The sequence below is a fragment of the Anopheles maculipalpis genome, chromosome X (genome assembly GCF_943734695.1).
Source record: "Anopheles maculipalpis chromosome X, idAnoMacuDA_375_x, whole genome shotgun sequence".
NCBI lineage: Eukaryota > Metazoa > Arthropoda > Insecta > Diptera > Culicidae > Anopheles > Anopheles maculipalpis.
The window spans coordinates 17,254,298-17,281,177 of record NC_064870.1 but is presented as its reverse complement, the minus strand read 5'-3'; the positions used below and the strand labels follow the sequence as shown (position 1 = coordinate 17,281,177).

General features: G+C 41.5%; 3 protein-coding genes across 4 annotated transcripts in view; 2 read left to right on the top strand and 1 right to left on the bottom strand.

Annotated features, from left to right (window-relative positions):
• LOC126561228 (microsomal glutathione S-transferase 1-like) overlaps positions 1 to 26,880 on the top strand; it is a 160,934-nt gene that overhangs the window by 66,507 nt on the left and 67,547 nt on the right. The gene's annotated exons all lie outside the window — the stretch shown is intronic.
• Positions 1 to 26,880, bottom strand: part of LOC126559303 (lipid storage droplets surface-binding protein 2) — an 86,632-nt gene that overhangs the window by 20,050 nt on the left and 39,702 nt on the right. The gene's annotated exons all lie outside the window — the stretch shown is intronic.
• On the top strand, positions 2,968 to 25,226 carry LOC126565375 (Fanconi anemia group M protein). Its single transcript, XM_050222583.1, has 3 exons — positions 2,968 to 4,435; positions 22,202 to 24,573; positions 24,642 to 25,226. Exons 1-3 carry the CDS (start codon positions 2,968 to 2,970, stop codon positions 25,224 to 25,226), a joined length of 4,425 nt encoding a protein of 1,474 aa, XP_050078540.1.

Here is a 26,880-nt window from a genome sequence, read left to right as displayed (position 1 = left end):
GTTCATCTCCATCTAGCACACTCGTTTTTGCGCAACGTTTGCAACCGGCTGCAAACGTGTGACTTTTCTTCTTCTTCTTCTTGGCTTAACGACCTCTAAGGTCACGCCGGCCATCGAAATGGCTTTCTAGACTGTCGATACCCCGTAGTTGGTTAGTCAGTCCTCACTACGGGGGGACGGTCTAGATAAGATTTGAACCCCGGTCCTGCCGTTTGAAGACCGGCGCCGTTGTTGGCTATACCACCGGGCCGCCCCGATTGTTTAATGGTGTTAATTGTTGAAGAGGAGAGAATTGTTTAATGGTGTTAATTTGTTTTGTGTCTATGAGATTTATGTCTTTTATTATTTTTTGTTTATTGAGTACCGTATGATAGCCTGTTCTGTTGTTGTTTTCTATTGTTATTTCTACAAATTTGTGATTGCTATGCCTTATGTGTTTGTCTTTAATTTTCCTTTGGATTAGGTTATACATGTCTTTTGATGTTATAGTTAGATCTATTGAAGTTTTTCTTTGGTTGGTGTCTTTGGTTATGTGCATGTATGTGTTGTTTGGTATTTTAATAAGGTTAGAGTTTTGTATTTCGTCCATTATCGTCTCTCCTTTGCTATCTATTTTGTCACCACTCCAGTAGTTGTGGTGTGGATTTAAATCTCCTGTAATGATTATTTTGTTGTTATTTGATACGCTGTGTGTGATTTTGTTCATTGTGTTTTTTACGTCTATTGTACTTGATTGTGGGGTTATATGTTGTTAGTATGTGTATGTTTTCTGAGATGAGTTTTATGTGTGCTGTTTGTATGTTTTCTGTCAGATCTTGGAAGTCATGAATTTCATATTTTATCATTTTTTAAATTAAAATGTAGCTTCCTCCTTCCTTAGCTCTGTCTTTTCTTATTATGTTGTATCCTAGTATATTTATTTTTTATCTGGTTTTAGCCATGTCTCTTGTAGGCACGCAATGTAGTAGTCTTCGCATCTTAATATTTAATTTATTTCTTCTTTGTTGCGGTTTATGCTTTGTATATTCGATTGGAGGATTTTTAGTTTGCTTATTTTAAATTATGAGATGTGTGGTCCTGTTTTTATGTGTATGTGTGTAGGTAATTGTTGTTTATTGTTTGGGTTTCTTTTGTTTAGTTATTTTTTCCCTTTTTTATTTTTTAGATTATTTTTATATTTGTGTTTCTTCTTCTTATTGTTTTTTACGATGACATTTCCAGATTTCGTCCTATGTCCTCTGTACTCAAATAAATTTCCGTTTCGCTTATGATGATTTCTGATGTCTCTGTCTCACTGAAAATTATTTTTTCGGGTGACATTGGCGTTTGCATCGTATTTTGTTCGTTCGAGATTTTGTTTCCGTATTTTGCTTTTTTTTCAGTTCTGTATTGTTTCTGTTTTCTGTGTCTGTTCTTTTTTTAATTTGATTAATTTCTGTGTGACTGTTGTTATTTTCTGTCGTTTTGGTTTTGATGCTTTTTGGGTTCAGTTCTTTTTCTTTTTTCTGTGTATTTGATGTTCATTGTGTTTTTTGGGTTTTCTTTTAAGACGGTTGCATATGGTCTGATTGTGTACACTCTTGGAATTGTTGGAACCGTTTCTCTTCTGATTCGTCACGCTTCCTCGATAGTGACTCTGTTTAGAGTTTGTATTTTTTTGACTTCGTATTGATCTACGAATACAGGGCACACATTCAGTGCATTTGATTGGCTTAACACAGACCTCGTGGTAGTTTTCATAGCACTTGGTACACACCTTTTCCCAATTGCATCGTTTCTTTGTATGTCCAAATCTCATACAATTCATACATTTCATTGGCATCGGTATGTACTACACGCTCATTGTAAAAGCTAATTTCTATTGATCTTGGAAGTCTTGTGGTTTTAAATGTTAGGATAGCAGTTCTGGTGTTTGTTTAAATGGCTTAGAAATTCTTCCTCTTCATTATTACTACCTCTGTAACCTTTTTGGTTTTCAAACCCTCCAGAATATCTTCTTCTGTAACGTAGCGAAATGCATCGCATCTCACTATTCCTTTCGATGAGTTAAGTGCCTCATGTTCGTATACCATGACACTCATTTTGTTGTCGCCGTAATTGAGATTTATTTTTCCTAGTTCTAGTTCTTGCCTGTGTGTTGTTTCTGACTTTTATTAGTATTCTTCCATCGCTTAGTAGCGTGGCTTACTGCGGTTTGCTTTTAATGGCCATTTCTGTCGCTTTTGCGAAGTGAAACGGGTTATGCGTTGCTTATGTTTTTCCTAGGATTGCACATTCTGTTATCATATATATTTCCTCATTCTCTGGTGATTCCCCTAAGTATAGTCTCGTTTATTTTCGTTTCTTATTTGTTATTTGTTATCCTTTCATCCTCTAGGATGCTGTAATAGGAACCAGGGATCATTCCTCCTCAGGGGTCCATGATTTGGATATCCTTTTCGTTTTTTTAAATACTTTCCTTACCTAAAACCTCCAGTCGTTCGTAGTTCATCCGTCTGGTCGTTGTTTTTTTGTCTGAGATTGTATTTTCACTTTTAAATTATTTTTTTCCGTTGAGATTGGGTTTTGCGTCCTTTCTTTTTTGGAATATGGTTGATAACATCCAATCATCAATTGCAAAGCAACGCCGCGCCCCGGTGAAAATAATGCGATACATCAAGCATCCGGAATCTTTTGACAGCAGTGTAGCTGTCAGTGGGTTTACCGTTTACAAACAAGCGAGTGCGTTATGGCTCAGATTATGTTTCGTATTATTTTTGGATTATTTCGTGATTGACTTTCACCTTTTAAATGATATTACACAATATGAGCATAAATATTTTGTAGAAGTTTTTGTTTGTGGAAGTGTTATGTTTTTTCCTTGAGGGTGTGATTGTGAGTGAGGGTGAAACAGTCTGAAGCGGTGTTTCGAAATTTATTTTGCTGGGCGCGCTGCTGAACGAACCAAAACAGCGCGAACTAATAATCATGGCACAAAATGTTGCCAACGATTCGTTTCACGATATTGAAAACAAATCCCACGTGTTGAATCAAACCAGCAATTCGCTGCATGATGCATCCGGTTTGCTGGACGAGCCATTCGCGTCAAACGAGGTCGAACTGCTAGACGAGAGCGTGACGGATCTGCTGGACGATCCGTACCGGTTGAAACTGCGACGAAACAGTAATTATTATGGGTTCGATCAAAGCCTCGGGGACAGTTGGATCTATCCGTTGAACTTTCCGCTGCGACAGTATCAGTTCACCATCACCGAGGCGGCGCTGTTTAAGAACACGCTTGTCGTGTTGCCCACCGGTCTGGGCAAAACCTTTATAGCGGCCGTCGTCATGTATAACATCTACCGCTGGTATCCGACCGGCAAAGTTATCTTTATGGCACCGACCCGACCACTCGTCAGCCAGCAGATTGAGGCGTGCTACCGGATCATGGGCATACCCCGGTCAGACACGGCCGAAGTAACTGGGAAGCAACCTCGACAGAAGCGTACAGCACTGTGGCGGGAGAAGCGTGTGTTCTATGCGACCCCACAGGTCGTTCTGGCGGATCTAGAGTCCACCGAACAAACATTCCCGGCGCAGCAGGTCCGGCTGGTCGTGATTGACGAGGCGCACAAGGCTAAGGGACGGTATGCGTACACCGATGTGATTCGGCTGATGGCCGAGCGCAACCGAAACTTTCGCGTGTTGGCACTGTCAGCAACACCTGGCCGAACGCTGGAGGATGTTGCCGAAGTGATTAAAAATCTGCTTATCGCCCACGTTGAGGTGCGCTGGGATAACTCGATCGATGTGTTACCGTACGTGTTCCGGAAGGATGTGCGTACCATCGTGATACCGCTCGGGCAAACGATCTTGCGACTGCGCAAGGAGCTCCTGCAGCTAGTCAACCCCTATCTGCAGCGCTTGCTCGAATCGAACGTGTTTATGCGTTATCCTGACACGGTAACGCCCGGTATGCTCATCATGGAGCAGAAGCGATTTCGCAAAAATGCTCTCCAACAGCGCCATCCGAATCATAGTGCCATTACGGCCGATTTCGGTGTTTGTATCAGCATGTACCATGCGCTCGATCTGCTGGTAAAGCATGGTATAAGGACATTCCTCAACTTTTTCGACGATGGTGCTGGCACGAACGGGAAAGAGAAATATTTCGTCAACAATGATCGACAAATAAAAGCATTCCTGGATCGGTTGCGGGAACAGTATCAGCATCGTCAGCAGCAAAGATTGGACGAGTCGAGCGTAATGACCGGAAATGACGACATTGATTTTGGCCATCCGAAGTATCGCATACTGGAGCAGCAGCTGACAACATTCTTCAAAGAGTGCCCAGACTCTAAAGCGATCGTTTTCTGCGAGTTTCGTGATTCGGTTGCAATGATAAAGCGTATGCTGAGTAAAAAGGAACCATTGATACGCCCGAACTGCATTGTTGGTAAGAAAGTGTGCTTTCATGTCACGATTTTTATTCTTCTTCTCATTATTATTAACATTAAATTACTTAATTACCATAATTTACATCATCCGATGAGGACAAAAACGTGTAATAGAATTATCACATACAGCATTTTTTATATTACTTTTATACAAGTATAACTGGTACATATATGTCTTTCCCATTTTACGATTTTAGAGCGAGAAATGGATGTTTAACTTATTATGATCCTTTGACATTTGCTACGGATCATATTACAGTGCTGGGTATTCAACATCAGACACTTCGAATTCAGCCATTCTCCCTGCATTTCAATGTATTTATTGGTTTCTTAGAATTGTAAAACATCATCAAAAGTATGCAGTGGGCTTCTTCTACTTCTCTTCTACACAGTGGTGTGAAAAAAGAATTGAAAAAGCTCTTTTCTACAAAAATAATGCAGTTCAAATGAGAAAAGTCTTCATACCGCGCTGAGCATTCAAAGTCGGACACCTTAAAATGTATTTGAAAACAGCTATAATTATATTTAGTAACTTTTCCATGAGCATCTATTGCAGCCTGCAATCTTTTCGGCATACTTTGGGCCAATTTCAAATAAAAATATAAATAGATTTTATGACATTCTTCGTTTACTATTTTCACCAAACTTTTCAAATTGAAAAGTCTGCGTTTTGCAACATTTTTTAGTTTTTACCAAACATGCTCGATTATATTTAGGTCTGGTGGAGTAGTTGCTAACACTGATGGGCCAGTTGTACAACAACCACATTCGTGTTGCTCATGCCTTATGCTTCGGATCATTGTCCTGATAGAACATATAATCATCTGCAATACCCAATTGTTCAACACTTGGCTGAACATTTGCCTTAAGAATTTCGATGTAATGCGTAGTATCCATGATTCCACGTATAACATGTAATTTGCCAACTCCTTTTAATGTCATACAACCCCATAGCATGACGGAGCCTCCACCGTGTTTTACTGTTTTAATGGTAAATTTGCCATTAAATTCTTCACCAGGTTTTCTCCACACGTAGCGGCGACCATCAGATCCGTAGAGATTAATTTTTGTCTCGTCCCTAAATAGAACCTTCCAAAAACAATAGTAACATACAAAATACCATGAAAACTTATGTTTTAACCGTGTTAGATCCGATTACCTTCGACCAAAATTCTATATCTTTGTCCATATAGTTATTTGCAAACTCGAGCCGAAGCACTCTATTCTTCTCCGATGTAATTTTTTTTTTATTGCAACCCTTCACAACAAATTTTGTTTTCGTTTATAACGCCGAACTGTTGAAGAATCTACATCAATATTACGCATATTTCTGATGTTGTTTTTTGTATTCAACATAGGTCAGGAAGGGATTGTTTCGTATTTAACGAATAATGTGTCGTCCGTCTTTATCATTAATTTTGCGTTTTGATTCGTTGTTTGGTGTTTTATTAGCAATTCTACTTTCTTTTTTTTTTGTCTTTTTATTATGTCGTGGACTGTAGATTTGCTAATATTGGTGATTTCACTGATTCCTCTAACACTTCTACCCTTTTACATGTTAGAAATTACAATTTTTCTAACTTTAACAGTTGTTTGCTTCGGCTTTGTTGAAACGAATTTGTTCTACCAATCACTAAGTCGCTACGGAAAGAAGTGATGCGTTCTAGCTTGATCTATGCTTAATTTGTTCATATCACACGAAAATTCCTAGTAAATTAAAGTGTCAGATTTCAAATGCCCAGCGCGATATGAAGACTTTTGTCGTTTGGTCCCCATTATTTTCGTAGAGAAGAGCTTTTTCATTTCTTTTTTCACATCATGGTGTAGAATGGAAGTAGACGAAGCCCACTGCATACTTTTGGTGATGTTTTACAATTCTAAGAAACTAATAAATACATTGAAATGCAGACAGAACCGCTAAATTCGAAGTGTCTGATTTTGAATACCCAGCACTGTATGTACTCTGATTGTATTTGCTACTGATTTTATTGCGATTTTTTTAAATTATCATTATTAGTTCTGTTGCCTTGCGGGTTTACAGATTTGACTTATTAGCTAAAACCTAAACCTAACTTTGCTAAGCGCCAGGGAATTAGGATATTAGGGAAGAAGAAAGCTGGGAAGAATGTTTAAGACGGGACCGGAAGGTGGATAAACTTAGATGAATGTCGAACATATGAGCCAAGGAATTGAAATGACGAATAGCACAAACGAGGTGGTCTTTGCGCCCAGCTGTGATACGACGACTTGTGATCGTAAGAGGGGGACGATTACGAAGGACACGGGAAGGGATCTAAAATGGAACACATGATAACAAAGCAAGGAGCATCGGTATGACCGATAAGGAGAGCGGCAATAAATGGGGAGAGAAAGCTCATCAAGAGATTTGCGTATTGCAAACCTGGTGAACGAACGCTGCACCCGCTCAATACGCTCAATATGAGTTTTCGCTAGGGGAGACCAGACTATTGAGCAGTACTCCAGAATCGATCTGACCAGCGAGCAGTACACAGCTTTCAGGCATAAGGGGTCCGAGAAGTCGCGAGCGATACGCTTGAACAAGCCAAGCGTCTTCCAAGCTCTGCCAACCACGAATTCAATTTGGAGGTTGAAGGAGGGATCTTTGTCCAACCAGATTCCCAAGTCTTTGATAGCATAGAGGTAGCTGATGCGAGTTCTGGATCGACTAAAGTAAATGACCCTACACTTGTCGGGACAGAGGGTAAGGGAATTACGAGCGCACCAATTAGAGAAACAGTCAAGGATGTCTTGAAAAGACTCGCAATCTTTATCAGAGTAAATAGGGAAAAAGATTTTTAAGTCATCTGCATAGCATAGGAAGTCATCTGCATAGCATAGGAAGCAATCCTTGGGAAACACGGTACTGACATCATTAATTAAAATAACAAACAACAAAGGGCTAAGGACTAGTTTATGGATAGTTTATGAAGAAGCAAGAAGCGAGGGACGCGGTCGAAAGCCGATTTAAAATCAGTATATACGGCATCAACTTGATGCGCGGTTTCTAAGCTAGAGGAAATGAAGGAAGTGAATGACATAAGATTAGTAGTGGTAGATTTGTTGGGAAGAAATCCATGCTGTTGAGGGATGATAAACGGCCTGGAGGACTTTAAAAGGAATGAAACAAGTGCTCAAACACCTTTGATATCGCACATTGAAGTGAGATGCCGCGGTAATTTGAGACCAAGGACGGGTTACCTTTTTTTAGCATAGGTACAGGCCAAGCACGGTTCCACAAATCAGGAAAGATAGAGGAACATAAGGACATGCGGAATAACTTTACAAGTATTTTAACAAACACAACATTGCCTTTTTTGAGAACAGAGGCAGGGATACAATCCGGGCCGGGAGAGAAGGAAGTCCTGAGCTTGGATGCAGCTTCAACAGCATCAGGGCTGATGAGTTCAGAGCCACAGTAGGGAAAAGGCGATGCACTTTCGGACAGAAGATCAGATTGACCAGCCGGTACAAATAAATTACTAGAGAAGTGCTCAGCGAAAAGAGTACAGGCGTCAGCCGCATTGTCTGCTGTGATCGAACCCAGGGATACAGAGGAGGGAAAGGAAGAGGAATTACGACGCTTGGTCACATTTCGAACCAATAACTCCACCATACGGGGCGGCCCGGTGGTGTAGGCGACAGCGTCGCCGGTCTTCAAACGGCGGGACCGGAATTCAAATCCCATCCTGACCGTCCCTCCGTAGTGAGGAAAAGGAAAAGGCTGATTTCCAGGAAAATCGGAAATCAGCCGGGAATTTGTTTAAACCGGGAATTCCTGCGAAAATCTGTATTTTGTGTAATACCTTTTTATGGTCCAAGTGTACTTTGTTTATTATTCGGATATGGTGTGAAAACAAGTTCAACCTAGCTTACATCTTGTCTTCTTCTTGTCTCCTTACGTTGGGAACCACAAATGATGTGCGAAAGTCGAGCTGCCCTCTGGGTGAGTCTGGCGGTATGTCATATAACAGTGTACCATATGTGCTTTCTCTTTTTGAAGGATCTTTGTGCGAAATTTTGTGAACGCAATTTTCTCTTGAACTTCCTCTTGAAATCGATCCATTTAGTACTAGGCAAATTGCCCGAGGTGACCCCATAACGCAATAATTTGTATAGCGTTTTAATCAGCCCTGTTGGAATTTTTTGTCTAATCATTTTAAGTTGATTTTTTTCCATGTGTGCATTTCTTGATATATTTTAAACTGTAGAGTATTGTTATTACCTTGAATGTGTACTTAACTTTTTCTTCTGATACATGTGTTCTTTATGTAGTTACCTTTGCTTTGCAATTGGCCACTCAACAGTTGTGCTAAAGTACCTGCTTTCAAAGGTAGTAGGGAATAAGAGTGTCTATAACATATTTCGTATCGACTAGATTTTAAGTCGATAAAACTTTAAAAGACATGACTTATCATTGTATTTGAACCATAAAAATAATTTGGAAGAATCTGATCTTTCAGGGGGAAATCTTTAAATCAAGGGAAATGTAGTAGTACGATGTGCTAGGTTATTTTTTTGTATAAATTCGTCTATTTTTTGCATATTTATTGATCTGTATAATTGGATTGTGTTAAACCAAGGTGGGACGTCTAGAATCATTTTCAAAATTTGGTTTTGCCTGATTTGTATTTTTTTCCTATGAATCAGTGCGCATCAACTCCATGCTGGAGATGCGTATGTTATTATTGACCGAAAATATACTTTATAGATTAGAAGTTTGTTTTTTTTGGTCCAGGTTGGACTTCCTGTTTATAAAAGGATAAAGAATTTTTAACAATTTTTCTGTTTTTGCTAATACATGTTCTATATGATTGCTGAAAGACATTCTTTTTTCAAGATAAAGTCCTAAATATTTTGTTCTATCCTTCCATGAAATATTCCCTTTTTGGAATCCTAGCTCACTTTGCGGCAATCTGCGAAAACTGGTGTTTCTCGTGAAGTATACTGCTTCCGATTTTGCGCAGTTAGTTTTAAGTTTCCAAGTATGACAAAACTTCTCATATGCTTTTAGTGCCTTTTTAAGCGAGCTGGTAATATTTCTAGGATTTTTAGCAGCAGTTGTAATCGCAAAATCGTCTGCATAGAGAAAAATAAGTGCATTTAGGAATCGTGGGGATGTCCGATACATAAATGATTAAAAGAATAGGTGTTAGTATACTACCCTGCCGAACTCCTGCCATGGGTTTATATGCATCAGATGGAGTAAGTCCTATGTAGACCGTGTTTTTTCTATTGCTTAGGAATGAACGAATTAGTTTGATTAGGTATGTTGGGAAAATTAAGTTTGATTAGTTTGAACAATAATAATCCATTGTGCCAAATCGAATCAAACGCCTTTTCGTTGTCTAACAATACTAGGCCGGTGGATTTTTTCATATATCTGTTTTCAATTATGAAGTATTTCAGTCTGTGTATCTGGTGCGTCGTTGACTTGGCGGGTTGGAACCCAAATTGTGATTCAGGTACTATTTGGCTCTCTTGAACGCTAATATATGTTCACGTAGCTGTATAACAATGATTTTTTCGAAAAGCTTCCCTAAGTAACTCAAGAGGGATATGGGTCTGTAATTTTCCGGATTTGAATGATGCTTACCGGGTTTCGGAATGGTACCAATTTTAGCAGATTTCCATTGAGTTGGGACATATCAAATTTTGAGGCAACCTGTTGCTGAGCAGACTCTCGAACAGGCCCCGCGAAGGAATGGCCTCCTAGCACGAGAGTATCGCTGGCAGCAGCAAAATATAAATTGTACAGGAATCTGCCCCAGCAAGGTCTTGCACCAAGTTGGTCTCCAAGGAGGGTTCCAACCTTCCCGCTAGTTGTTTCAAATACCAAATAATTTGGGGAACCTATGCCGCAGAAGGGGGAGATCTGATGACGAGACAGTTCGGATGTGGGCAGAAACCTTGAACGTGAGAAATAACCGTGCTGTGTGCGCGAGGAATGCGTATCGAAATGAAAGATAACCTCCTCGTGTGAGCTATTGATTGAATCTACTTTATTATCTTTTTTTTTAGAATAATGTATTTATTGCCAAGTATGTTAGTATTTACATGATTAATGGTAGTTTGCGAGACGCAGCTAATAAGCTTTTCAGCGCTGTTGTAATGTATGCCAAGAGGCAGGTGTTTAGTCTGAATAACTAATATTTTAAGCGCTAAGGCGAGTGTTTAGTATAAACTTACAAACTAATTGTTTCGTCGTTAAAACAATATTAGTTGAGGTTTTTCTGTATTCGAAGGACCAATTTTCTTTATTTTACGAACGATAACACACGTCGTCTTCTTCTGTCGTTTGTTTCATTGCAACTCATCTACTCTGACAGCAACTGTCACTTCGTCAATGTAGCAGTGTTGCCAGATCGTCTCTGTTTTTTAAAATAAACGGAACACTAATCAACAACTTAAAAACTAGTCTAACTACTTATCTAGTCTAACTACTGCACCAGTTGGTGGGTTGAGGCTTCTGCTGATGCTTGTAGCCGGTTGATGATGTTGTCTGCTATGTCGTCAAATGGTGCTGTGTTGGCTTTATCGTAGAGCTCTTCAAGCCGTGTCCAGCGAGGAGCGTCCAGGATGAGTCGGAGGAATCTATTGCAGCTAGTTTTTACCTTTCGCAGATTCGTCCTCGCACAGGAACGCCAGACAGGAATGCCGTACGTTGCTGTGGGCAGGACGATCTGTTTGTAGATGGCTAGCTTGTTTTTTGGATGAAGCTTGGAGCGTCTATTGATGAGTGGATATAACTTCCTCAATAATATGAGTAAGCGGATGGATATCCGCTCCGGTATACTCAATAATATGAGTATCTTTTGTATGGTGATTGAACAGCATTCGGTTGTCAATAGTGATTCCGAGGTACCGGATCGTCGATCTCCATGGCAACCGGATGCTGTCTATGTCTATGTCTATGGTGATGTTGTGTGTTTGTGGGTTGATGAGCCGGTTTGTCAGACGATGAGGGATGATCATCGCCTGAGACTTGGCGTGGTTGATTTTAATTTTCCAGTCGGTAGCGTTGGATTATGGACAGTGGTACTACTGATACCAGCTGGTACTGCAGTTTCACCGGAAGTGGCTGATGAAATAAAGACCCGGAACGTTCGCTGTTTTAGATAGTTGTGCAGGATCTTTACCAGGTGAGCTGGAATGCCGAACCTGCACAACTTGTGGATGCGCCCGTTGTGCCACACGTTGTCGAACGCCTTCTTAATGTCCAGCAGAACGGCAGCGGTGAATTTGGAGACTCGTCTATTGTTGTCGATGGTGTTCTTCAGTCGAAGAAGCTGTAGTGTGGAGGAATGACCGGCCCGGAAACCAAACTGTTCCGCTGGAATGAGTTGCCGCTCGTCGACTGCATCGCGAAGCCTCCAGTAAACTAATCTCTCGAAGAGTTTACCGGGAGTACTCAGCAGGCTGATGGGTCGATAGCTAACAGGCAGTGTCGGATCCTTCCCTGGCTTAAGATCTTGGCGCACTTCCAGGACTGTGGAAAATAGGAGAGATCAAAACAACGGTTAAAGATACGAGGGCTGCCAATAAAGTAAGGTCTCCAATTTTTTTTTTCATCGAAAATGACATTTAGTTACAAAAAGCGATACACCGTTGGAAAGGCCAAGGTCTTGGCTACTTTTTTTTACTACATAATCGTCATTTTTTTTCCAACACCTTGCGCATCCGCACGATGAACTTGTCTATGCCGGCAGAATACCACTCTCCGTCCGCCTCGCGCAGCCAGGTGTTGACCTCTTTCTGAACCTCCGCGTCCATCGGGCAGAAACTTTGTGATACTGCAAGTTGTTCACAAGGATATGACGGATTGTTTCGCTGCTACACACTCCTCCAAGCTTCTCTTCCAAGTCCCTAATTGTCGCACGGCGGTTTTTGAGCATTTCTGCCTCCACTGCTTGAACAATCGCATCCGAGACCGACGGTCGGCCACTTCTCTTCTGGTCGTGAACATTAGTGCGCCCGGAATTGAACTCGCGGCTCCACTTACGCACGTTTTTCCGCACGCAAGTTTGGGATATTATTCTGTTTGTTTTTAATAATGTTTATAAAGTAGTAAAATCTATTGTTGTTATTAAGTTGCGTGTTGATACTAGCTAGCGTGTCGGACCAAGCAGCGTTACGCACGTACGATAAATTTACTTCTATTTCATGCTTGAGATAGTAGTAGGTATCTTTATAACGTGAGTTTACTCTATGTCTTTGCCATTTCTTCCTATATTTGTTCCTAAGTTTTATAAGCGAAATTATATAGTTGGGGATTACGATGTTGTATTTGCCAGGAATTACTTTGGGAATGGCTCTATCTTTAGCTATTTTTATAATTTTGGTAACTTTATGCAGCATATCGTCAATTTGTGGTGATATTTCTATGTGATTTAAGTGTGTGGTGGTTAAATCAATGGCGTCGTTTAAAATTCTTTAAAATATGTTCCAGTCTGATTTACTATAATCCGGTATGCTTTTATCAGGGACGATATTTGTGGTTTTATTCATTAAACTGAACAATACAGGTAAGTGATCGGACGTAAGAGCAGTAAGTGTTTTTAGTTGAGAGAATGTTCGCAAATTATTTGAGAGAGTTAGATCAAGGAAGCTTGACAATACGGCATTGGACCGTCATAATCAATTGTAAATAAATAAATAATAGATCAAGGAAGGATGGGTTCCTAGCGGGGTCCGTTAGCATATATGTTGGTTTATCAGGTTTATTGAAACTTGTCCTTTTTGTGATTCTTCAAAAAGTAGTTTTCCTGCAGAATTTGTTGAGAGACAATTCCAAGACTTGTGATAAGCGTTAAAATCGCTACAGATGAAATAGCAGTCCTTACTTGAAGTGATTCTATGAATATCCTGTTTAAATTTGACTATGTCTGTATTTTATCCGGGATTATAAGCCGCTATCAGGTTGAATGTTCCTTGTTCATAGAATATTTTTACACCTATGGCTTCTATGCACGATAATTTAACGTGTTTAGATAGTTGATGTTTAAGATTTGGCCCAGTCACTCTATCAACTCTATAAACTTTATAATTTGGGTATAAGAATGTATGCACTGGTTAAAGGAACGTTTCGACTATAGCCATAGCGTTGATGTTGTGCTGCTTTAAATAGTAGTTTAATTCATTCTTTTTATTGGCAATGCCATTGGCGTTCCAGTAGGAAATTTTTAGATTGTTACCGCAGTTTGCCATCACGGGAAACAGAACTTCGCAATTACCTCTATGATCACTGTGATTTGATCCTGTTTCGTCTTGCATGTTTTTAGGTTTTGAAAAATTACTCCTACAATGGGGATTATTTCCTCTGCATTAAGTAGGCCTTGATCTCCTGACACTTTTTCCTGATTTAAAAAGGACTCGAAAATCGGTGTATGTGTGTTTGTAGCGGAACTAGCTTGTTTTCAACCCAGAATTGGTGTTGCTGAAGGCAGCGGTGGGAAACTACTACGGTCGATGCTGAAGCTCGCTAATTCTCTGGTAGCTTTTTTGCCCGGCTTTGGTATCGGACGTTTAGGGCATCCGCTAAAACCAGCGGTATGATTGCCGCCACTTTCGGGCACTTTCCCCTGCTCGGTTGAAGGTACAACGGTTATGGGACACTTGTTGCATCTAAATACGCGATTACAATTGTTCGCACCATGTCCGTACAGTTGGCATCGCTTGCATTGCATCGGATTACCCCCCCCCCCCCCTATATTTCCCTTGGAGCGGTTATTGCTTCGCAAGTAAGCAAGTTTGTTTGCAGCTCCTACAGTTACTTTTGGGTCTCAAGTACCTTGTGCATCTCCCGCGCAGTTCAATACCTTTGACTGTCTTTGCATCTAAGGATTGTTCACACGGCGCTGCTCAATCTTGAGCTCTCTTTTTCTCCTGGTCCTAATGGTATTCCCACATCTATCCCAAAGACGGAAATTTCTATAAGCGAACTGAGCGGTGGACATCACGTGTGCTCAGTTTGTTTTCTTGGTCTGTTCATCGCTGGAATATGCCTCAGTAATTTGAGCCCCTTCTAACGTGGGAGCTACAGCAATGACGGAGCGGATTTAGAGGGCTTTCACTCGATTTGTCATGCGCAATGTATTTGGCACCACCGGCTCAGCGTTACCGTCGTATCCTGTACGCTATCACTTGCTGGGTCTGGAGCCCTTAGAATCTCATCGCACACATGCTCAAGCTTACCGTATTGCCTCCCACTCTGTTATCCATTAATCCATATGTACCCATGCACCGTCTCCGTCCTCTTCCTCCCCTTGTGATTGCATCGCGGATATCTTCAGCCGGGGCGAATGATTGCTGTTTTAATTTATTTTCAATCTGTTTGACTTCTCCACTTCCCTATTTTTGTCTGGTGCTTGTCTTCGTGCGTTGTCTCTATCTAGCTCCTCTCCCTCATCCATTATCTAATTCGAATTAAAAAACTTTGTGATTTCTTCTAATAATGTTATAGTCCAGAATTTTTCGAATTTGCTTTATTATAAATTAATAATTAACGCAAAACAAACCATAAAACTTGTAGCGATAGAATAGCGCATCCTTCCCTCATGAAGAAAATACAAAATGCTTCTGGGTGTAATTATGAAGAAAATACAAAAAATATGACGATACTATGCCGTAGTATCAACATTCTTTTCCTTATACCGGGCATACTCGGTTTATTCAGTTAGTCTGACTTTGCGGATGCTGTTATTATTTTTGTTTTTGCTGCTGTTCAATTATTGAAACAAGTTCTGTAATCTTTAATTTGTACACACGGTCCCAAGTTCAGTAACATCAGTATCACAATTAGAATTTGGCGAATTTATGTATATATTTTGTTCTGCTTCTTGGCCTGCTTAGGATTGAGCACGTCGTGTCGACATGGCCAGATCTCCATTCAGTTTACAGGAAACTCGGTCTAGAGCTGCAGTCATCCATCCACGGCTGCAACCGATCTCCTACAGGTTAGACTCCACTCCAGCCAACGAGCTCGTTGTGCTCCTCTACGCGTCGTGCCGAACGGGTCGCTGACGAGCACCTTCTTGGTGGGGCATGAGTCCGGCATTCTTATCCAGTGTCCCAGCCAACGTATCCTTCCGGCTTTGACTACCGTCAGGATATCAGCACCGCCAAACAGCTCAGCTAGCTCGTGGTTCATTCTCCTTCGCCACACGCTCTGCTTGCACATACCGCCTAAGATAGTTCTTAGCACCCGCCGTTCGAAAATGGCGAGTGCATTGACGTCTTCCGTCAGCATAGTCCAAGACTCGTACCCGTAGAGGACTACCAGACGTATCAAGGTGCGGTAAATCGTACATTTCGTGTGTTGTTGGAGTCTTCTGGATCGCAGGAGTTTGTGGAGTTCGTAGGAGACACGATTCCCCTGAACAATACGCCTTCGGATTTCGCTGCTTACGTTGTTGTCCGAAGTTACGATCTTACCAAGGTAGCAGAACTCCTCTACCACTTCGAGATCGTCGCCGTCAACTGATACTCTGCTTCCGAGTCGGGCTCTATCACGGTCAGAGCCTCCGGCAAGCAGGTATTTTGTCGGGTGTACGCCTCGCACACCGCCGCACCTCCTGAAGTGCTACTACTCCGAAGCCGCTGGCCCTCACTTTGCCTGAAAGGCCTCTCCCCCAACCCCCTGTCTCGTCGGAGGGCCTACGCATCCTAGCTGATTACAGTCCCGTAGAATGTCAGGACAGAAGGACAACGAGCCGCCCCTAACATGAAGAACAAACGCTAGATCCCCCCCCCCCCTCCCACCCCGCTCAATTTAGCCATATAACCCATCTTCCAAAAAGTTTGGGTTTCCCCGTGTACCCAAATCCAGATATTTGGAGAGAACCAGTGAACCATGCACTTGTCTAAACTGTCAGCTAGCATCATTAGCATACCAGCTTTTAGGGACAAAAATTGATATCAGGATCATTGAATTGGCTAGTCATTTTACGAACCAAACAAAAATTCCTATTGGTCTTACATATTATGTTTTCCTAGAGATATCGAAAAGTAAACTCGTCATCTATCAGGAGTCCAAGATCCCGGATCGCTTCAGCACGTTGTATCGGTAGTCCATTTATGTTGTATGAATACTGTTGCCCATTTTGCCTCACACAACAAATTGCTTTGCCTATATTTCCCACATTTCATTTTTTTGAATTTTATCAACTTTGACACACCATAACATGTATAACGCTTGTACTTACTTTAAACTGGAAGAGTTCAAATGTTTTTAAATATTATTTGAATACTGCATCGATATGGCATCACGCATTTATATGTTAAAGGACTCTAAAATTGCAGAGTAAAACAGTTGTGATTTACTCATATGAACTTAATTTCAAGTGAAACAAATTCTTAGAACCAAAGAAATAGGAAATCGAAATCGGTTTGTTCTCCCAGCAGGCTACATGCCTGGGATAGGGTAAACATGTTATATGATAAAATACTTTGCCATTAAAGTTTCGCACAAGTTGATTGAGAACCGAAAAACGAAATAGAGTGACCCGCCAAAAACCGGGAATTTTTTTCTCCGTTTATTTATAGAGGCCTTGAGCCTTAGAGACTACATTCGACTCTCTACTGTGTAAAAAAGTAGTATAATCTAATACAAAACTATCGTATATGTGGCTTAAATATTGTGGAACACTTTTGCGATTATGGTATATGATAATGGATAAGTTAAAACTATTGCTTAAATTTCTATATATAAATGACTGATCCGTAAATATCGAATAAGGAGGTTCTGATGAAGTTTGTCGGGTGATAGAATTGTCGTGTAATCAGTGGTCTAGTTGTCAGGTGACTCGGGGTGTCGTGTATCCATGACAAACTGTGAGCATGTGGTGGACGGTGATGTCAACGCCGCAGAAGCTGCAGAGTGGAAGACTAGATTTTTCTAGGAGGTAGGAGTGTGTAAGGCGAGTATGACCTATACGAAAGCGGGAAAGGACTTGTTGGGAGATCATTAGGAACAGTGAGGACCACAAAAACGTGGCGTCTTACGGTTCACAACCAGTTTGTGGTTAAACACCACAGACTCGTTAGATGTGACTGGATTCGGTATCTTCCCATGAAGCGGTGTTGTGCTTGATGAGACGGAGTTTGTTGCTTAGGTCCAGGTTGTGCCATGGCAAGGTGGTCGGCTTTTTCGTTACGGTGAATTCCGGAGTAATACGGAATCCAACAGAAAATGATTTCGGGTGAGGAAGGGATGTCTTCAAGGAGTTGAACGTCTTTGGGGGTCTTTGGAGGTGCCGTGTTCCAGGGCAGCCAGAACACTGGCACTGTCGCTGAAGATGACGTTCGGTCGGTCAGTCAGTCAGTCAGTCAATTGCTATCGCTTCGACGGAAAAGATGGAGGTGTGATTAGGAAGTTTGATGGCGCAGTTGTCTGTGGTGGAGTGAATCCCACAGCCGGCTGAGTCCAGATAAACGGAGCCGTCTGTAAAGATATGTTGAAAATGTTTGTATTTAGTCTGAATTAAGCGAGTAAAGATATTATTGGCAATGTGACTGCTTTTTCCGGTTCCCCGGTGAGAGCATTTGATTTCCCAGTCTATGGCAGGTGTACGGTGGTACCAGGGACGAATTCCCCGGCGGGTGGATTGGATGATCGGTGGTAACTGTTGGTTGGTGAGTGTCTGTAGTCCTGTGTTTGCTTTGGTAATGCTTGCAGTTGCGTAGAGTCCTTTCTCAACGGTCCGAGCTGCAGCTGCGACTAGTCGGTTGGTGCGTTTGTGTTATACGGGAGGCCCGAAGTTTGCCGACTCCAAGCAACTGGAACAGGTTCATCCGGTTGTTTCCTTCCTTCTTACCCCTGTAGGAATGAGGAATAAAGGACTGTCGAATAAAGGCGACTGTCGAAGGTCACGCCGAGTATGTCGGCAGTCCGTGTGTTGGGTATTTGTGTATTGTTGTATTTGATCGGTCGTCAATTTGTACAGGGAGTGTGTTTACAAATGTGGAGGATTTTGGATTTAGTATTCGATTTTTCATAACCTGTCCTCCTCGACCACTGTCGAATCCTGTCAACCCCTGTTTGCAGGAGTTTTCGAGATTCGCAAGCGTAACGAGAAGATGAGGCCAGGATAATATCGTCTGCGTAACGGAATGCTTGGATTTCTGTAGTAATAGAGCAAAAAAGGGATTCCATGCTAATGAGGAAAAGGGTGGGATAGAGAATGGCACCTTGTGCGACACAATTCTCTAATGTGTAGTGGTTGGATAATTCCCTATTAAAACTCTAAATGTCCGGTCCGTGAGGAAGCTTTCAATGAACTTGATTAGAAGTCCACCAAAACCCCAACGGGACAGCTGTAGAAGGATGGCATGACGCCATGTCCGGTCAAAAGCTTTGCTAAGGTCTATTATTGCTAGGTCTATGTGGTGTTCGTTACTTCTGGTTTTATCAAGTAAATCGTCCAGTCTGGCAAAGTACGTTTCCGTACCCCTACCACACCCAAACGCTAGCTGGTTATTGTTGAGGAGGTTACGATATTCTAATTCCTGTGTGAGTCTACGGTTTACCATCCTTTCCAGCACCTTAGCCATACAGTTAAGGAGCGAGATTGGACGGTAACTATCTATTTCATCAGTGGGTTTTTGTGTTTGGGAATTGGTACTGTTAGGCTAGATTTCCAATCCGCCGGAATATTCCCGGTTAACCAGATGTAATTGTAAATCTTAAGGAGTGTTAATTTGGCTTGAGGCGTAAGGTTTTTAAGCAAAGGATAACCAATGTTGTCAGGACCTGAAGATTTGCCCTGACATTTGCTAAGTGCCCAGTTTAGTTTTGCTATCGAAAATAATCTATTGTATCTATTGTCAGTGGCATCTACTTGGGGAATTGGGATCTTTTCTGTTTTGGGTTAAAGTCTGCGGAACGGTGGCGAAAAGTTGTCGGTAGCTGAAACATTTGCAAAGTGTTTTGCAAAAGCTTCAGGAACCTCAACTGGTAGAATAATAGTAGCGGGATCGGAAGGTTGATTAAGAATTATAGGAGCGTGAGAGCGTTTGTTACGGCCCCGGGAGCACACTCACCCGCCGCCAAAGCTCCTTACAGGTCAAGAGAGGGTTGACATCAATTACAAACTGATTCCAACTTCTCTCTTTCGCTGCGCGGATGGCTTCTTTGGCGAGGCGATTGGCCTCTCGATACCGTTCCGCTAGGATGGGAGTACAAAAGTTATCAGGGATTAGATTAGCCCGGCGGAATCGGCGTAAGGCAGTGCGGCGGGCTTTAATGGCCCGTGCAACTGTCTCATTCCACCAAGGGACATTTCTAATGCAGGATGTGTTACCTTTTGCACGGGGGATACTACGTAAAGCTGCCTTTTCTATAGTTTCTACAAAGCGAGAGAGAGAGAGAAAGGGGGGGGGGGGGATTTCGTCAAGGTGGAGATTGAAACGTTTGATCTTTGAGATTGAAACGTTTTTTGATTGATTCGGTTTGATATTTTTCCCAATCAGCTTCCTCATACTTCCAGCGAGGTCGTACAAAGGACTTCTAAGAGCGAAAAGTACTGTGGATGAAAAGTGGGTGATGGTCACTGTTGTGAATGTCTTTGTCTACGTCAACGTGTAATTGTGGTGCCATAGAAGATGACACTGCACAGAAATAAAAACCGGGAATCTAAAGTCGTGATTTGATTGGCCTCCTTGTTTAGGCACGTGGGGTTAGTTATGATGTGAGCCATTCGATAGTCTCTACTGATATGTCTAATTAGGTTAGCTTGGTCAAAACTAAAGAATGGTTTATAGATTCAAATGCCGCTTTGAAAATAAGTATATAAACAGTATCCGATTGGCCCCCAGGGGTAAGTCTTTTTAAAGCATACATTATAGTTTCTGGAGTAACTCCCAGGGTAAAGAACGCAAATTCTATCACATTTAGCTGAACAGAGAAGAGTGATGCACTTAAAGTATCCTGATCAATACGAATGTTTGCAAAAGCACTGAAAATTCTTGTGCCAAATAGATTACATATTTCACTTGGTGTAGACGTTTGGAGATCAAAGAGGCTCATTCTTGAAGGAACGGATGACTGCTTACATTTTCAGATGATATTCACATACGCCCAGAATGTTTTAGGATGGTGCATTTAATATCAAATTTCGCCATCAATACTGGTTGATTGAACTGTGATAGATGTCCCTATCCTTTTATAACCTCAACCGTTTGTATTTTTTTATATGTTTTAAACATCACTCTCGGGGTTTCTTATTTACTTATTTATATAAATTTATTTATTTATTTATTTATTTATTTATTAATAGTACTGAAAATTTTGTGCCTAAGGGTGCAAATTTTTCGTTAGAAACTAATTTAATGAATGGACGTAAAAGAGAGCGAGGTCAAGGGGAGTCAAGAAGACTTAAGAAGGAGGAGTGGAGACAAGCACGGAAATCAGCAGAGTAGAGGGAAAAGTCAAATAGGTATGAGAAGTATTAATAAAAGCACGAAGTAATGGATCATTAGCACCTGGCCGTGTTGCGACAGCTAGGACGAAGGCGTGGGCGATAAACAGGAGCGTAAAAATTGATAGAGGATAGCAGGAAAGGATCGTCGCTGGAGTGGAGGAGAAGGGAGGTGATGAAACCAGATTGGGACATCAATGCGGCGGGTTTCTGAAAGTAATAGACCCAGACAATATGGCATAGAGCCGTCACACTAAAATAAATAATAAGCGGTCCACGGCGTAGCGGATACAGAGATAGAGCTGAGCCTGTACCTCCCAAAACACTTTGCGCATAGCAAACCGCGTGAAGGTGAACTGAAATAATGTTGGCAGTTTCGGGATTCGGAAGATTCGAAACGGATATGATCCTAATTGAAAGATTCGATCCGATTGGGATACGCATAGGATACCATTGGAATTTGATCCTATTCGGATTCCATTGGGATTGGAACGATTGGATCCGATCCGATCCGACTAAGATTCCTTTCAATTGTGATTCGATTGGGATTCTTTAAGGATTCGATGAGGACGATTCGATTAGAATATTTTTAAGGTACTTTTGTGTCTTCGAATTGCAGTATGTAATCGTAGATGTAGAGTTATGGTTATCTTCCTTTAAATGATAGAAAACACGTGTGTAACTTTTGATATTTTATTTAGAGCTGATGCACCTCGGCTGCACATAGGCGAAGACTGCTGGACTGCGCTATATGATTCTCCCGTTGGCCGCTTGTCCAAAGGTACCATGTTGCATGCTGACATTCCTGGAGTATCAGATGACATGCTGATGCTCGGAAGTCACGTTGTACAACACGAGACCGAGGTGACGGATGCAACTCAGCGTATGAAACATTCCGCGCATAACTCTAGATCCATTAAATTTTTTTTTGTTATACGTCGTTGACCGGACTCTATGTCGTATGAAATTTGATTTACAGTATAGATTCGGTGATGTTGATTTTGGGGTTGGGTGATTTGGATTCGCTTTTCCCAACACTACTCTAAACCCGTTCAACTCAACTCATCAAAACTAAAACCAAATCACCGAGGCATTCTCAAGCGCCAAAGAAAAGTAAAGGGCGTTCAGGCACCCGAGATCACAGAAATCCGCGGTCAAAAGATACAGCATGCGGAGGGTTTTGCTAGCCCTTGGGACAATGTTATCTTTTTTTTTTAAATTTAGTTATTACTGCCAGGTCGAATTCCTGAAAATCTATGAGGGATTTACGATTGAATTCAACCACATTTATTTATACTGAATAATATGTTAATGTTCTTTTTTCCCCTGTAGGACAAGGTGGGACCAACGGTGGTGTTCGCGTTCCGCAACACGAACAGATTGGCGTTATGCGTCATTTCCGATCCGGAGCGTACAACACCCTTATCGCCACGTGTGTCGCCGAAGAAGGCATCGATGTAGGTGAGGTAGATTTGATAGTGTGCTTTGATGTAGCGAAAAATCCGGTTCGTTTCGTGCAACGAATAGGTCGTACGGGGCGGCAACGGGTTGGTCGAGTTTTGATGCTCGTTACTGAAGGTGAGGAACACAACACACTCAAGCATGTGCTCGCATCGAAGGACAAAACTAACCAACAGTTAGCCCGAAGCAAAGACATTCTGCAGATCCTTTATCGCCATTCACCACCACTTTTACCGGCCGGATTGAAACCGACGTGTGCAAAAATGTTTATGAATATATCCGACGAACCAACAACGGTACAACGTACCGGGTCAGATTCTTCTGACGAGGAAATTCAGAAAACCGTAAAGGGAAGCAGCCGGAAACGTAGAAACGACCGACTAATGGATGAAGCGACTGGAGCCAGCGGATCATCTTCGAAACGAAGAAAAACCAACGACACAAAAACGCGAGACGTAAGAGAGTACTTCCAAAGGCAACGACACGCTACAATACATGAGCTGGATGTTAGCGAGTGTGATGTTTTTGCCTTGGACTCACCCAATCGGAGAAGCAAAACTACTTTGCACAATCGATCGCACGGCAATATATCCATACCGATTGATCAAACGATTCGTCACGGTCAGACGGAAGCAGAAGTTGCAATCTCTGCCTTGCTGAAACCCTTGATAAGGCATTACAAACAATTGTGTCGTCAAAAATGGCTGTATAAAAAGAAACTACTGCATCCGTCCAAAGTGATACAGTTCGAAAGAAAGGAATCGTCGAGTCATGTGCCAGCGATGGACGATCCGCTGGATCTGCCGGAGTTGGTTCCCCACGAAAAGATCCGGTTTGATGTTGGAAAAACTGTTGAAGAGAGTATAGCTACGGATCGTTCCATCTCCGATCTGTTCGACTTGAAGCTTAATCAATCGGAAACAACGACCACAGACAAGAATTTATGGGAAGAAAATACACGTACAATATGGAAACAACCCGAAAGGATCGTTAGTGTCAAAAAATCAACTGTATCAGTGCTGAACAAGGCTCAAAAGCATTGCAACTCTCCGAAGGATCTAAGCAACAGCCCTCTTCTACTTGCGTTCAATCGATCGGTGAAGAAAAGAAAAAACTCAGATACACTTGATACACCAGCTCGAACAAATGACCAATCTTTAACATCACACTCTTCGAACAGCCAAAAAATACCAAGTGTTTCACATAAGATAGTGCTGGAGTATTTCCTTTTGCAAAGTTTGGCGCAAATCTTTGAAGACGATAGCTCTGAGGAGATAGATGCTCTGGATACAGCTTCAAGCGGCCGAAGGCAGGACGAAAACTTAATTTCCAAAGGAACATCAATCAGTAGGAGACTATTTGGTGGTCTCAAAAACACCTCTTCAGTCAATGTACCTGATACGCTTACGACGAGGCAAGAGCAATATGCTTCCGCTACGACGATTCCCGTAACCACATCGGACGTGAAATTCGACTATTCCGAACAGACAGCGAACAATCAACTTCTGATGCGTTCTACACGTATGTTGGAAAGCAGTAATAATTTAAAGAGAAAAAATTTCGACCTAGGTTTGGCCGAGCTAGTTTTCCAGGATGAAAGCAGTGACGAATATGAACAAAATAGCGTCCCACAACCTAAGTCTTCCTCGAGATCATCGAGCAACTCCCAAATTGCCAGCTCGAAATTCGCTACTCTGCGTAGACAAAGTAGCCCTTTAGTGTGTCCAGAAGAGATGTACTGTCTTCCGGGTAGATCACCATATTTTGTTTCTTCATATGCGAAATTGACACCCTCGCAGAATGGGAAGAAACCAAACGAGCTCAAGGAACCGGTGTACATGCAGCCTGTCAGTGATAGAAAAAATGAAACAATGCATGAAGCTAGACAAATGGTAACGTCTCATTCCTCCAAATTGGATAGTTTGCTGAATCAAAGCAGAGACAAGATAATCTCTGGAGAAAACATGTCTACACCCAATGACGAAAATGTGAAGGAATCGAACGAACTGAATGAACCCAGTAAACACACCCAGTCGAGCGAAAACAACGAAACATTGAACGAAAGTATTGTAGGGCGAAAGGTTCGACGTGCTTACAATAATAGGATAGATTCCAGTGGGGATAGCTTGAAAGATGGTAACGCAAACAAATCATCGGATAGTCATGATTTGCAGTCACGCCTGGGAGACACTTTGATAGACTGGAAGGAGGAAGACCATGACATTTTCCAATCTGCTATTGAGGTAAGTTATTGCTATGCTTATTAGACCAAAGTGACATGATTATACTTAACACTCTCATTTTTTTAAAGATACGCTCGCCGCATGCTTCAATTCACTCCAATAAGCAAACGAAACTCGGAAAAGCCAAAAAACGTACCATCAACCAGAAGGGGCGTGATTTTCTGCAAACTCAGGCCGCAGTATCGGACGACACCGATGATGATGTGGGAGAGGACAGCAATGGTGAGAACTCACTGGAAAGTTTTGTCACTGCATCCGACGACGAACAGAGCACTGTTGACATGCGAGCAGTTTATCTGCAGTCCGTGCGCAGTCCACTAGTACGTCGCGGTGGTTTCAAAATACTGTCCAACAGGCCCAACAATCAACAGACGGTGAATGATACGTGTTTGTCTGAAATGGATACACAATACGCGGAAGAAGGTAGTCACAAGGTGGATGCAGCGGACGCTAATGGGGAGGAACAATTTAATTCCTTCATCGATGATAACATCGTCATGAGTTTGGAGTCAGATCTGTCGGAGCTTGAGATAGCCGAACGAAAGCTCAAAGAGCGTCGTCAAAAAAAGAAATGGGCACGCAAATCGAAAGAGCACTCTTCTGCACGACGGAAAATACGGCGCATCATGGATTTCATTTCAGATAGCGATTGATATGTGTTGGGAAGATCTTACTGTATACCATTATTTAAAGTCATTACGTTACGTTATTTTAAAATAAATTATAAATTTTTTCATTAAACTTTATTGCAAATCAAAAATACAAATATGATGTTTTATATTCCAATGATAGATATTACCTACTATGTTATGTAAGTAGGGAATTCACAAGACTAGCTTAGTCCTAATCACGATAAAGGATATTTTAGCCAAATTAAATTTGCTTACTCAACTTGATTGCCTTCGAGAGCGAAGGAGCGCTTATGGTGATTTTCTATTGTTAAAATATAGTTTACCATTAGCCTCAAACTAGATCTCTGTTTCGGCGATTACTTCATCACTGGACCTCAATTTCTTTCCAGCCAGCATTCTTTACAATTGATATGATAATTGAAATTTAACAGGCGGTTTATATTTTCCCATGCCAAGCATTTGACGCCGGACATCATAATATGGCATTTGGGGAAGCGCGAGTCCTCAAAAGCGTCTGACCACAATTCTCCTAACAGTGCTGAATCTGTTCAATTTAAGCGAACCAAATTTGCGCAGCATGGTTTTTGGCAATAATGCACAATACAGGACTCGCAAACAGGTGGGATCAGAAAAATCAGCTATTACTTTACTTATGAGACCAATTATGTTGTAGGGTTTTTAAATGGTCGAAATGGACATTGTAAGTTAGTTTACAGCCCAGGATCACACTCAGGATGCGTATAACTGAAACAGGTGAAATATGAACAGAGTTGAGGAAATAGTTAAAGACAAAAGGATGACGAGAAGGAGAGTATGATATGATGGAACATTTACTAGGGTAAAAGTCAAGGAAGTTAGTAAAACTGCAACAGGAAAAGGAATCAAGATATGATTGGAGCGATGGGTAGACACCGATACCAGATATAGAAGAAAACATCTTAATAATCGTCGTACATTTAATGTTCAGCGACAGGAAGAATGGTAGATCATCATCATTAACAAATTGAAGGAAAAGAAAAGGCGTAAAACAGCTGACCTGGGGGAATTAACGAAAGGGTATCTAGAAAATCAAGAATCAATTCTGACTTTGTAACACCGGCCTACAAGAAAGGATCTAAGCCAAACGGTAAGAGGAGTTGAAACCCCAAATTTTCTTCATTTTTCTAATAGCAACCAGTGAGGAAACCTATGGAATTCCGCTTTGAAGTCGGTGTACACTGCATCAACTAGAAGCCCGCCAATCAAAGTCAAAGATAGTCAAATATACATATTGTAAATGGTTGATGACGGCCGATCGACCAGTCATAAACTCGTGCTGATTTAAGTTTGTATTGTACAATTGTAAGAACAAAGATAAAAAATGACTGAATCGAAGACTTTGGCACACAGGAAAATCTCACCTCTATACCCTATTGACAAAATCTTTATAAATCCGTCAACTAAGGCACTACTAAGGCAAATTTGTATGAAAAAAAACTTTAGTAGTGGTTGGCAATTTGGCAATTTTGTCAATAGGGTAATACAACATCCCTGTTTATATCCCTGATCTATATCCCTGTTGGAAGATCGGACCGATTTGAAAATGTTCCGCAAAACGTATGTATAAAGAGATACAACGGACAGAATAGTTAGCGGAAAAGAAAATGCAGCTCTACAAATTAAAAAAAAACTGGAG